This window comes from Oncorhynchus mykiss, chromosome 16, assembly GCF_057628025.1.
Source record: "Oncorhynchus mykiss isolate SJ-2025 chromosome 16, ASM5762802v1, whole genome shotgun sequence".
Taxonomy (NCBI): Eukaryota; Metazoa; Chordata; class Actinopteri; order Salmoniformes; family Salmonidae; genus Oncorhynchus; species Oncorhynchus mykiss.
Window position 1 is genome coordinate 61,944,555 of NC_143037.1, and position 12,956 is coordinate 61,957,510.

At 42.7% G+C, this 12,956-nt stretch overlaps 1 protein-coding gene across 18 annotated transcripts in view; it reads left to right on the forward strand.

The window, feature by feature from the left end:
- The first annotated feature begins 280 nt into the window (after positions 1–280).
- Positions 281–12,956, forward strand: part of LOC110492426 (serine/threonine-protein kinase WNK2) — a 65,025-nt gene continuing 52,349 nt past the window's right edge. For 14 of the 18 annotated variants that reach the window (XM_036947402.2, XM_090203609.1, XM_036947407.2 and 11 more), the window contains exons 1-2: positions 281–727; positions 6,353–7,138. In XM_036947402.2, coding sequence (XP_036803297.2) covers positions 6,509–7,138 — 630 coding nt within the window. In that variant the 5' untranslated portion in view covers positions 281–727; positions 6,353–6,508. The remainder of the gene's footprint in view (positions 728–6,352; positions 7,139–12,956) is intronic. The other 4 variants (XM_036947403.2, XM_090203613.1, XM_090203617.1 and 1 more) reach the window with 2 other exon arrangements.

The window sequence follows — 12,956 nt, forward strand, 5'->3', positions numbered from 1 at the left end:
TGTTTCCTATCTTCAGTGCAGTGAGCAGCTGGGAGGAGGTGTTCTTATACATGGACTTTACAGTGTCCCAGAACTTTGAGTTAGTGTTTCAGGAAGCAAATTTCTGCTTGAAAAAGCTAGCCTTGGCTTTTCTAACTGCCTGTGTATAATGGTTTCTAGCTTCCCTGAAAAGCTGCATATCACGGGGGCTGTTCGATGCTAATGCAGAACGCCATAGGATGTTTTTGTGTTGGTTAAGGGCAAAATAAGGGTTAAATAAAATAAAAACGTCTAAAGAAGTAGCGTTTTTGAACAACTTCCATAGCCAATGTGGGTATTTTTGTTGTTGTTGTTGCGGGATATACCGTTTCACTGGTGGACAAAGCAAATGGGCTGGGTCAACACGTATCGCCTCCTCTGTTGTCGCAAGCTAAACGTGCGCTTTAATTGGGTGGCCCTCCAGTCATTACTATGGGCGTGGAACCTGTAAAAAGGGGACCTCGCAGCAGTAGACAGTAGTTGCATTTACCGGGCTGATTTATTTTGTGATGGGAAACACTGACGACCTATTAACGTTTCAAGTTAAATACAGAGGATATTTACCCGGACACTATGGACATCAGCATTACAACTCTTGAAGATTCATCGCCTCTGAAAGTCGTGTGACAGACACTCGCGCAGGTAAGCTGCAGAAAGATCAACGGCACGCGTATTTCCCACATCGGATGAGTCGAGGCCGGGAAGCAAGGTTGGTGACATTCCGTCCGAATTGGCAACAGTTTTCTCGTTTATAATTATTTACAGCTTGGACCTAACAGCTATATGGAACGAAAATAAGCAATTGTGGATAAACCGATAAACTGTTCTCGTTTTGCTGTCTCGTCGTGGTTCAACCTTCCTATATACTGTCATTGGGTTCAACGTTGTTTCATTCGGGGCTAGCATCAGCCGGCTAGCTAGCATCATCAGCCAGCTTCCTTGCCTGCTCAAACGAGTTACGTTAGGCTCCAAACAAATCACCACTAATGTAATAACATTTTGAGTGGGTGTTGAGAAAACAACATAACTAACCAGATCACATTGTCAATTATTTCACAAGCTCTTGCTGATGTGAATCTTATCAGGCTACATTTTATTTAAGCCTGGTCTCTAAGACTACACGTAACATGGTAAACGAAAACCCCGAACACAATTTGTGTGATGTGGTGTTTGGTATGGTTACATAAGATGGGCTACTTAAGCCAAAAAAATGAAGGGAAGGGTGGTTGGACAGGTGGGCTTATAACAAATGTCTAGCATCCCATAGTTTGCGTGTTCGACTCTCCTCACAGACCACGTTTACATGTGTACACTATTCTGGATAGTAGCTCATATCCCACTTAAGGTATTATTCGGGATCATATGTTTAAATGCACCTTTGATATTCTGCTCATGAGTGTCCCTGTATCCATGAATAAACAGAATATTCCTAATTTTAAGTTAATAAGGTTAAATAGAAATAGTAACTGAAATATGGACACTGACTGTAGGACTACAGCCTCTCACATGTAATATAATTCCTGCACAACTACGCATTTCTTGCAGTGAAATTATACTAGTTAATTTTGACTCCACAGGAGTGGAGTAATTTCTTTCAGCGTCTCTTGAGAGAATGCGTGTGTAATGTGTGTATCTTTGACACTGTTATGCAAGCAGACAGTACAGCACATGACCAGAAGTATGTGGACACCTGCTCATTGAACATCTCATTCCAAAATAATGAACATTAATATGAAGCCCCCCCCCCCCTCCTTGCTGCTATAACAGCCTTTGCTCTTCTGGGAAGGTTTTCCACTAGATATTGGAGCATTGCTGTGATGACTTGCTTCCATACAGCCACAAGCATTAATGAGGTCAGGCACTGATGTTGGGCGATTAGGCTTGGCCCGTGGTCAGCGTTCCAATTCATCCCAAAGGTGTTTGATGGGGTTGAGGTCAGGGCTCTGCAGGCCAGTCAAGTTCTTCCACACCGATCTCGACAAACCATTTCTGTATGGACCTTGCTTTGTGCATGGGGGCATTGTCATGCTGAAACAGGAAAGAGCTTCACTAATCTGTTGCCACAAAGTTGAAAGCACAGAATTGTCTAGAATGTCATTATGCTGTAGCGTTAAGACTTCCCTAACCATGAAAAACAGCCCCAGACCATTATGTGGGTGTCCAGTTTGGACACGTGCTTATTCAAGGCCCCTCCCCCTCCCCCCATTGTAGAATAATAGTAAAGACATCAAAGCTATTAAATAACACACATGGAATCATGTAGCAACCAAAAGTGTTAAACACATATAAATATATTTTAGATTCAAAGTAGCCACCCTTTGCCTTGACAGCTTTGCACACTCTTGGCATTCTCTCAATTGCCACATGCTGAGTGCTTGGCTGCTTTTCCTTCACTCTACGGTCCAACTCATCCCAAACCATCTCAATTGGATTGAGGTTGGGTGACTGGAGGCTGATTGTGGAGGCTAAGTCATCTGATGCAGCATTCCATCACTCTCCTCTTGGTCAAATAGCCCTTACACAGCCTGGAGGTGTGTTGGGTCATTGTCCTTTTGAAAAACAAATGATAGTCTCACTAAGCGCAAACCAGATGGGATGTCGTATCGCTGTGGTAGCCATGCTGGTTAAGTGTGCCTTGAATTCTAAATAAATCAGACCGTGTCACCAGCAAAGCACCATCACACCACCTCCATGCTTCATGGTGGGAACCACACATGCAGAGATCATCCGTTCACCTACTCTGCGTCTCAGAAAGACATAGCGGTTGGAACCAAAAATCTCAAATTTGGACTGAGACCAAAGGACCAATTTCCACCAGTCTAATGTCCGTTGTGCGTGTTTCTTGGCCCAAGCAAGTCTCTTATTGGTGTCCTTTAGTGGTGGTTACTTTGCAGCAATTCGACCATGAAAGCCTGTTTCATGCTGTCTCCTATGAACAGTTGATGTTGAGATCTATGTGTTACTTGAACTCTGAGGCATTTTATTTGTGCTGCAATTTCTGAGGCTGGTAACTCGCATTAACTTATCCTCTGCAGCAGAGGTAACTCTGGGTCTTCATTTCCTGTGGCGGTCCTCATGAGAGTCAGTTTCATCATAGCGCTTGATGGGTTTTTGCGACTGCACTTGAAGACACTTTCAAAGTTCTTAATGTTCTGGATTGACTGACCTTCATGGCTTAAGGTAATAATGGACTGTCCTTTTTGCTTATTTGAGCTGTTCTTGCCTTAATATGGACTTGGTCCTTCACCAAATAGGGATATCTTCTGTATACCACCTCTACCTTGTCACAACACAACTGATTTGGCTCAAATGCATTACGAAGAAAAGGAATTCCACAAATTAACTTTTAAACAAGGCACACCTGTTAATTGAAATGCATTCCAGGTGACTATCTCATGAAGCTGGTTGAGCGCTTTGCACACTCTTGGCATTCTAACACTTGGTTACTACATGATATCATAGTTTGTCTTAATTATTATTCTACAATGTAAAAAATAAAGAAACCCTTGTGTGGTATGTACAGTGCATTTGGTAAAGTATTCAGACCCCTTAACTTTTTCACAATTTTTGTTATGTTACAGCCTTATTCTAAAAGGTATTACATTGATGAGGAAAACAATCTACACAATACCCCATAATGACAAAGTGGCAGGATAGCCTAGTGGTTGAGCGTTGGACTAGTAACCAGAAGGTTGCAAGTTCAAACCCCTGAGCTGACAAGGTACAAATCTCTCGTTCTTCCGCTGAACAGGCAGTTAACCCACTGTTCCTAGGCCGTCATTGAAAATAAGAATTTGTTCTTAACTGACTTTCCTAGTTAAAAAACAAAATGGGTATAGAAAATGTATAAAAAAAAAAACATTTACTCAATACTTTTTGAGGCACCTTTGGCAGCGATTACAGCCTTGATTCTTCGCGGGTATGACGCTACAGGCTTGGCACACCTGTATTTGGGGAGTTTCTCCCATTCTTCTCTGCAGATCCTCTCAAACTCTTAGGTTTGGATGGGGAGTGTCGCTGCACAGCTATTTTCATGGTCATTGTCCTGTGGAAGGTGAACCTTTTCCCCAGTCGGAGGTCCTGAGCGCTCTGGTGCAGGTTTTTATCAAGGATCTAAGTATTTTGCTCTGTTAATCTTTCCCTCAGTCCTGGCTAGTTTCCCAGTCCCTGCCTCTGAAAAACATCCCCATAGCATGATGCTGCCACCACCATGCTTCACCGTAGGGATGGTGCCAGGTTTCTTCCAGATGTGACGCTTGGCATTCAGGCCAAAGAGTTCAATCTTGGTTTCATCAGACCAGATAATCTTGTTTCTCATGGTCTCAGTCCTTTAGGTGCCTTTTGGAAAACTACATGCAGGCTGTAATGTGGCTTCCTTCTAGCCACTCTACCATAAAGGCCTGACTGGTGGAGTGCTACAGAGATGGTTGTCATTTGAAGGTTCTCCCATCTCCCCAGAGGGACTCAAGAGCTCTGTCAGACTGACGATCGGGTTCTTCGTCACCTCCCTGACCAAGGCCCTTCTCCCCCGATTGCTCAGTTTGGATGGGTGAACAGCTGAAGGAAGTCTTGGCTGTTCCAAACTTCTTCCATTTGAGAATGATGGCGGCCACTGTTCTTGGGGACCTTCAATGCTGCAGTTATGTTTTGGTACCCTTCCCCAGATATTTTCCTTCGACACAATTTTGTCTTAGAGCTCTACGGACAACTCCTTCAACCTCGTGGTTTGGTTTTTGTTCTGCCATGAACTGTCAACTGTGGGACCTTATGTAGACAGACGGGTGTGAGCCTCTCCAAATCATGTCCAATCAGTTTAATTTACCACAGGTGGACTCCACTCAAATTGTAGAAACAGCTCAAGGATGCTCATTGGAAACGGGATGCACCAGAGCTAAATTTAAAGTCTCCATAGCAAAGGCTCTGAATAGTTATCTAAATGTATTTCTGTTTTTTATTTGTAATAAATTAGCAAAAATTTCAACCTGTTTTTGCTTTGTCATTATGTGTGTAGATTAAGAAGGAAAAACATGTATTTAATCCATTCTAGAATAAGGCTGCAACGTAACAATGTGGAAAGGGGTCGGAATACTTTCTCATGTTTCAACCAATCAAAATATGCAACCAAGACAAACTGAGGTCTTATCAGAAACGTGTTGTTTTTCACAGATTTTAATTTCCTTAACCGGTGAAACTGACGTTTTGCACAGGATTAATTTTACCATTGTTTTGGACTTATTGCCTTTTTCTCCCTGTTCCCTAAACAAAACAGACAATTTTACAAGTGTTAACAAGATTTCCAATGCATTCATTCTATTGACTTAAGACCTTATTCTGGTGAGCACTTAATTTAGTCTACTGGGGCAAGAAGTTATGACAGAAGCTGCATGTATCAAACTATAGTTGACAGACAAATGGCCTACCAAATGTCGGAAATTATAATATGGCATACGACATGTCAGAAATGATAAGCAGAAACATAACGTAAATTTAATTATAGTAGGCAAATTATGGACTTCACACAACACCCCACGATATGGGAAACTGAGCCTGCGCAAACCTTTTAAAAACAACAGTAAACGGGATAAGATGTTTACATGCCACAGTATCCGGTCGTAGATCAGCATATCCCATGCATCTTATCCAGGTTTTTCATAACCGGGATACAAGCTTTTTTGAGTTATTGTAAATACTTGAGTATAATAATGGGATATTGGTGTGCATGTAAACGTGGTCACAGACTACTTTAGAATGTTTACTAATTTGCAGCTTGCAACTACTTAACTTTTTTTTTTTCTTGATACTTTGCAACTACTAGACCGTCCCCTAACCCTTTAACTATAACTGCTAGTTAGCCACCTAGCTAAAGTTAGCCACAACTAATTTGTATTAGATCATACATATCCACAAATTTTAATATGTAACATATCATACAAATTGTAGTGGCCCAGATTTGTCTACTATGTTACATCTACCCTTAAGTCCAGGTTGTTTATTTAGCCAAATGCTAGCTAGCTCTTTATTTTATGTTCACCTGCTAAATGCTGTAGTTCACATTCATTAAATAGCTATCTGGCTAGATGCATCCTTTCAGCCAGCTTTTACAACCATTTGTTTTTCAGTGTCATCTTTCCTCTGGCATTTTTAATTTCTCAAACTTTTGCTAGTTATTCCAATGTCAGTATGACTGAGCCAGGAAGCAAATCTTGTTGTTTTGGTTTAGAGGTTTATATAGTTTGAGAAATGAACTTTGCAAGTCCATGTTAATGTTTTCGTCTTCCACTCCTTTTAAATCTTTCAACACTCTCTTAAATTTTTTTTTTGTGCTTCTGTTTAGATTGATGTGCACACTGACATCGTTCCGTTGATACCCCCATGCTGAAGAATTGTCACCGGGCGTGTGCTGCAGATATTCGGCCCCCACTCCATCTTCACTTTGGGAATAGCCATGGCAATCATCTGGAAACGTCAGTGACTCAACAATTAAATCTCCATGGAATCGGGTGCCGAGCCCGATGGATTTAAATACCCATCTCTTCCCAATTCACAATGTGAACTCAACATAAATATGTATGAGACTATCAGAGACGGAAACGTCACTAATATGGACACTTCGACGGTCGTGAGAGGTGGGAGCGACCCAAGTGCATATCCTCCATCGAATTATCAGCGGATTGTGCGCCAAAGATTCATCAGGAGAAGTTTGTGGTTCTCAGACTCTGATGACCAGGCCTTTGAGGTGCCAGAATGTGACAACCGGAGTAAAATCCTCAACGTAAGCCTGCGCACGATAGTTGACAGGACACGGGGGGCTCGGTTGGGGCCACAGGAGAGCTCCAGTCCCGAGAGTCAAGGGGGGAAGAAGGACAGCGCCACAGAGAGCGCCAGCGCTGATGAGAAGGAGAAGACTGTGGATAAATTGACTGTTACATCCACTGACGGCAGTAAAAACACTGTCAGAACTGCTAGCGAGGAGGAAGAGGCTGAGATGAAAGCTGTTTCCACGTCCCCTGGGGGACGGTTTCTCAAGTTCGATATCGAGCTCGGGAGAGGGTCCTTCAAGACTGTCTATAAAGGTCTGGATACTGACACCTGGGTGGAAGTTGCCTGGTGTGAACTTCAGGTAAGATGCTGTACCTCTTTTTTTTTTTTGACCATAGTGTCCTGATGCTCAAGCACTTCACTGCAGTTTGTTGTGAATAAGAAGACCTATTCGATCTGCTCAAACTTTTAATACATTTAAAACATTTGTTATAGTAATGCAGCTAAGGGTTTAATTTGGACAACTATAGATTGAAGTGCATTGAAACTTCCCAGTCTATTTTTCCTAAAGGCCTGCTATGAAACATCACATTAAGTATCAACATGCCTCTGTGAGTGAGTCTTCTGGCTCACTCTGATGGGTGTCCTACTCGACTGGTTGGTTTCACCGAGTGATTTCCATTAGAGGGCTGATGCATGGCTCTCACAGTCCTCTCTCTTATGCTGTCAGTGAATGTTCACACTTCATGACAGCATAATGGTGATGTCTACGGGGAGCTGTCAATCAGCTAGACTACTATAGGGAATGGGAATCTACTAAGTTGTAAATGGGTTTCCACTAAATTTTAAATGGTTATAAGAGGTCTGTAGGATTGACAAGCATTTGTCACTGCCATTGACCAAGAGGCCTCTGTAGGCTACACTGACTCTATTCTTAGTCTCTCCTTGTTTCAACAAGACCCTAAGTGTGTTAGACACTGGAAAATTACAAACAAATTATTTCTGACCTCAATCCCGTGCTGCAGACTTCACTACTTCTCTCGCTCACAGGAAGCGTGGTTTTAAATGAATGACCGTCAGTAACCATGACTAGGCTCCTCATGGACCTAGTGTCCCTAGTGCAGACCCAAACAAACCCATATAACAATACAAATGTGCCTGTGTGCTGGATAGCCTATATGTGAATACAATTTCATAACCCTAAAAGAAGAATTTCCATATTGGGCTGTATTTAAGCAGTCAGACAGTATAGGGTAGAGTGCTTGTGAGTTTTGTCCCAGCAGTATGCAGATGAGGGGTAAATCCCCTGCTGTTCAACAGGAGGGCTGCTGACAGGAAGCAGCTGAAACGTGCTGATGCATGCTGGGAGCGGTGTGGTGGCCCTGTGGCCTTGATGAAGCTCTTTCAGGTGTGAGAGTGAGATAATGTTGCTTGCTTGGCCTACCTCATGGGATCATGAAAAGTTAGCCCAGAAGTGAAATCTCAGGAGTGCAGCTGTATGTCTCCCTCCTATTCAGAGAAGGGACATTCAGCATTGTTCAAGCAATGACACGCTTGGCCCTGAGAGACAGATTAATCTTTTCACTGGGATGATGATGCCATATAGGTGCTCATGGAATAGAGGAAGCCAATATCTACTCAAACAAGCAAAGTATGACCCATAATTGGACACCGGATGTGGAACAGTAAATCATTCATTCTATAGCCTACTGTTTTCCCATAGATGTGTGCAAACACTCCCTCTAGTGGGCAGTTTGCTATAAAAACACAAACCACCATTCAAGGTTCCATTTTCCCACTACCATTTTCTTCCTCAGTTCTCTATGTAGGCCTATTGTATTGTCGGTTTTAACAGATTGTTCCTCATAAATGGCATTGTTGGCAGAAATGCTGCCCTGCTCAATGGTTTTCATCAGAACACTGATGCTTTCTGGTTCTTCCCTAGGACTTTTAGCCTAATTTATTAGAAGCATTGATTAGAGCTTGAGGTGGCCCCGTTGATTGAGTCACATGTTGGTGCATTAAGTCATTGGAAATGGTAGTGTTGCATGCATCCTATAGGACAGCGGTGCTGAACTCTTACCCTACGAGGTCCGGCGCCTGCTGGTTTTCTGTTGTACTTGATTATTAACTGCACACACCTGGAGTCCCAGGTCTGAATCAGTTCCTGGTTAGCGGGGCGCAATGGGGAAAATATGCAGTGGAACTGGTCCAGAGTGGAGTTTGAGGGATATAGCACCTAATGTGGATGGGTGTCTCTGTGTAATCTAATTATGGACAGGCATGTGACATTGAACATGGATCCACTTAGACTGTGCTGCAATACAGTCTACTAGCTGAGTTAGATTCAGCAGCATTTACAGTAATGCTGGATACTAGGGATGAAAGTGCCCAGATGGCCTATAAAGGGCCTGTTTTACAGCTCACTGTCTGAAGGGCCCAGACAAGCCTCTAGAGTTTAATGAGAAAAAAATGCCCTCTACCCTGCCGTCACCCCGACGCCTCATTCACCCTCAACAGCAGTGCATGGTAGGCTCAGCTACTGTGCACGTTAATCAGTGTGCACATTTGGCCCTCAACCGGGCACATGGGTGGTGCCAGCCCTGTGTTGTTCAGTGTATTCTGTGGTGCTATGCAAATGTTGCTGGAGCGTTTCTTGTTTGGGATAGAAAGAGGGGAACGTCTCAGTGATTTTCCACTGTTTCCCTCCCTCTGTCGGTCATGTGGCCCTTCTGCCTGGAAGTTTAATCTGGTCCTGTGCTATCTCTCTCCCCGTTGGTCTTTTTCCCCCTCACTTACTCTCTCTTGCTCTTTCTCTCTGCTACCGGCTTTCTCTTGCTCTCTTCTCTCAGGCTTGTCTCACTTACTCAGTCTCTGCCTCTTTCTATCTACATCACTTTCTCTGTCTGCCCTGGCAACACAGATGGCAGAGGGACGGGTGCTGATAAGGGAGAAATTCCATTGTCTCACGCACATGTATGTGTACCTGAGGCGCACACACGCATCCTACATGTTAATGTATGTAAATTGTAAAGTCTGTAATTTTTGTTGTCGGACTCTTACTCGGCTACTAATCATCAAGGTCTGTCACTTACTCTTAGAAGTTCTTTGGTTCTGACTCACACTAGGTCAGTTCTGTTTTAAGATGGTGTATAATCAGGTCTTGCACACATACAGGGTTGAGTGTGCGCTGGTATTTGGCAGGGTGCACGCTGCTCTGCAGATAAAATCTGCTGTTGTGCTTCTGAATGCAGTGATTGTGCTGACACCATGGCAGCGGAATGAAACTTGCTCTCACTGAGATAAGGACAGTAACTGCACACCCTTCTGTAACCAGTTCTACTGGGCGTTGAGCATACTCTGACCAAAGGTCTAGACTTCCTGTTTTGGATTGAGACCTATTGTTAAAGGCCCAGTGCCTTCAAAGTGTGAACATGTATATAAATACACTGTTGGAATAATAGTGTGAAAATGATAATGCCCTTTTAGTGTAAGCAGTTTGAAAAGGCGGCATGAAATGTTTTGGTGGGATGGAGTTTTGGCCTGCCTGGCGACCACCAGGTGGTACATTTGTTAATTGACCAATAAGAAAGAGTTCTAAACCTCTCTGCCAATAACGGCTATTTGTAGTTTTCCATTCCTAGGCAAATTCTTGCTTGAGAAATTGCTCTTTTGCTAAGAAGCTATTTTTGTTTTTTGACCATTTTTAATTGAAAACAAATATAGTAAGGTACTTAGTGGTTTGTGTAGTGTGTGTGTGTGCACTGCAAGTTATGAAAGCAATTTACAAGTTAGACAACTTTGTTTCATTTTTCCAAGTTTGTTATTGGTCACAGCCCATGGGGCAGTGAGAGCGGTACACAATGGCTCTAACAGGGCCTCGTCAGTGTCTGTGTCCTCCAGCATGTCAGAGCTCCTTTGTCGCAGAGCCATGGTGAAGTGGGCCAAGCCCGTTACAGGTGTCCTGTTGGCTAAAGAACATACAGTACCTAAAGCACATACAGGACCAGGCTATGCTCGGGGGTAGCTCTAGCTAGAATGTGTGAACTGTGACCAAGGCACAAAGGCAGTGTGTGAACTGTAGGAAAGGCCTTGACTAGTTCATGACAGAGTTAGTCCTTGTCATTTGTATGAAATGGTGAAACTCATACTGACAAAGCCTAGCAGGTGTAAAGAAATGGTAGGCCTAGTCACTGACAGAAGTTTCCTTAGTGGGCCAACCATATCACAGACCTGGAGTCGTTCTCTCTGACAGCTACTGTCGGATCCTGCAGTCCAGAGTTTTTACCACAAAGGTTATACATGTACATCGCCTTGGAAGTATTCAGACCCCTTGACTTTTTCCACATTTTTGTTACATTACAGCCTTATTCTAAAATGGATTAAAAAATATATATAATCCTCTGCAATCTACACACAATACCCCACAATAACAAAGCGAAAACAGGTTTTTAGAAATGTAATACACACACACAGTTGAAGTGGGAAGTTTATATACACTTAGGTTGGCGTCATTAACTCGTTTTTCAACCACTCCACACACTTCTTGTTAACAAACTATAGTTTCTGCAAGTCGGTTAGGAAATCTACTTTGTGCATGACAAGTCATTTTTCCAACAATTGTTTACTGACAGATTATTTAACTTAAAGTTCACTGTATCACAATTCCAGTGGGTCAGATGTTTAAACACTCTAAATTGACTGCCTTTAAACAGCTTGGAAAATTCCAGAAAATTATGTCATGGCTTTAGAATCTTCTGATAGGCTAATTGACATACTTTGAGGCAATTGGAGATGTACCTGTGGATGTCAAGGCTTACCTTCAAACTCAGTGCCTCTTTGCTTGACATAATGGGAAAACAAAATCAGCCAAGACCTCAGGAAAAAGGAAAAAATGGTAGACTGGTTCAAGTCTGGTTCATCCTTGGGAGCAATTTCCAAATGCCTGAAGGTACCACGTTCATCTGTACAAACAATAGTACGCAAGTATAAACACCATGGGACCACGCAGCCGTCATACCGCTCAGGAAGGAGACGCGTTCTGTCTCCTAGAGATGAACGTACATTGGTGCGTATAGTGCTAATCAATCCCAGAACAGCAAAGGACCTTGTGAAGATGCTGGAGGAAACAAGCACAAAAGTACCTATATCCACAGTGAAATTATTCCTGTTACGACATGACCTGAAAGGCCGCTCAGCAAGGAAGAAGCCACTGCTCCAAAACTGCCATAAGAACCAGACTACGGTTTGCAAATGCACATGGGGACAAAGATTGTACTTTTTGGAGAAATGTCCTCTGGTCTGATGAAACAAAAATAGAACTGTTTGGCCTTTAATGACCATCGTTATGTTTGGAGGAAAAACGGGGAGGCTTGCAAGACGAACACCACCATCCCAACCGTGAAGCATGAGGGGTGGCAGCATCATGTTGTGGGGGTGCTTTTCTGCAGGAGGGACTAGTGCACTTCGCAAAATAGATGGCATCATGAGGAGTAAAATGATGTGGATATATTGAAGCAACATCAAGACATCAGTCAGGAAGTTACCCTAGAGAGGTTGTGGGACGCTAGTGTCCCACCTGGCCAACATCCAGTGAGATTGCAGAGCGCCAAATACAGAAATACTCATTATAAAAATTCAGAAAAGACAACTATTTTACATAGGTTTAAAGATTAACTTCTTGTGAATCCAACCACTGTCAGATTTCAAAAAATGCTTTACGGCGAAAGCATACCTTACAATTATTTGAGAACATAGCCCAGCAGACAAATCATTACAAACAGTAACCAGCCTAGTAGAAGAGTTAGACAAGTCAGAAAGAGAAAATTAATCACTTACCTTTTGATCTTCATATATTTGCACTCAGACATTCAGTTATTCAATAAATGTTCCTTTTGTTCGATAGTGTCTCTTTATATCCGAAAACCTCAGTTTTCTTCAGTAATCCACAGGCTCAAATGCAGACGACAAATCCAAATTGTATCCGTGGAGTTCATAGAAACATGTCAAACTATGTTTATATTCAATCCTCAGATTGTTTTTAGCCTAAATAATCGATAATATTTCAACCGGACAATAACGTCAATATAAAAGGTAAACCAGAAAGGCACTCTCTCGGTCGCGCGCATGAATAAGCGCTGACATGGCAGGGTCCACTCTTCAGATTGCTCTTACTCCCT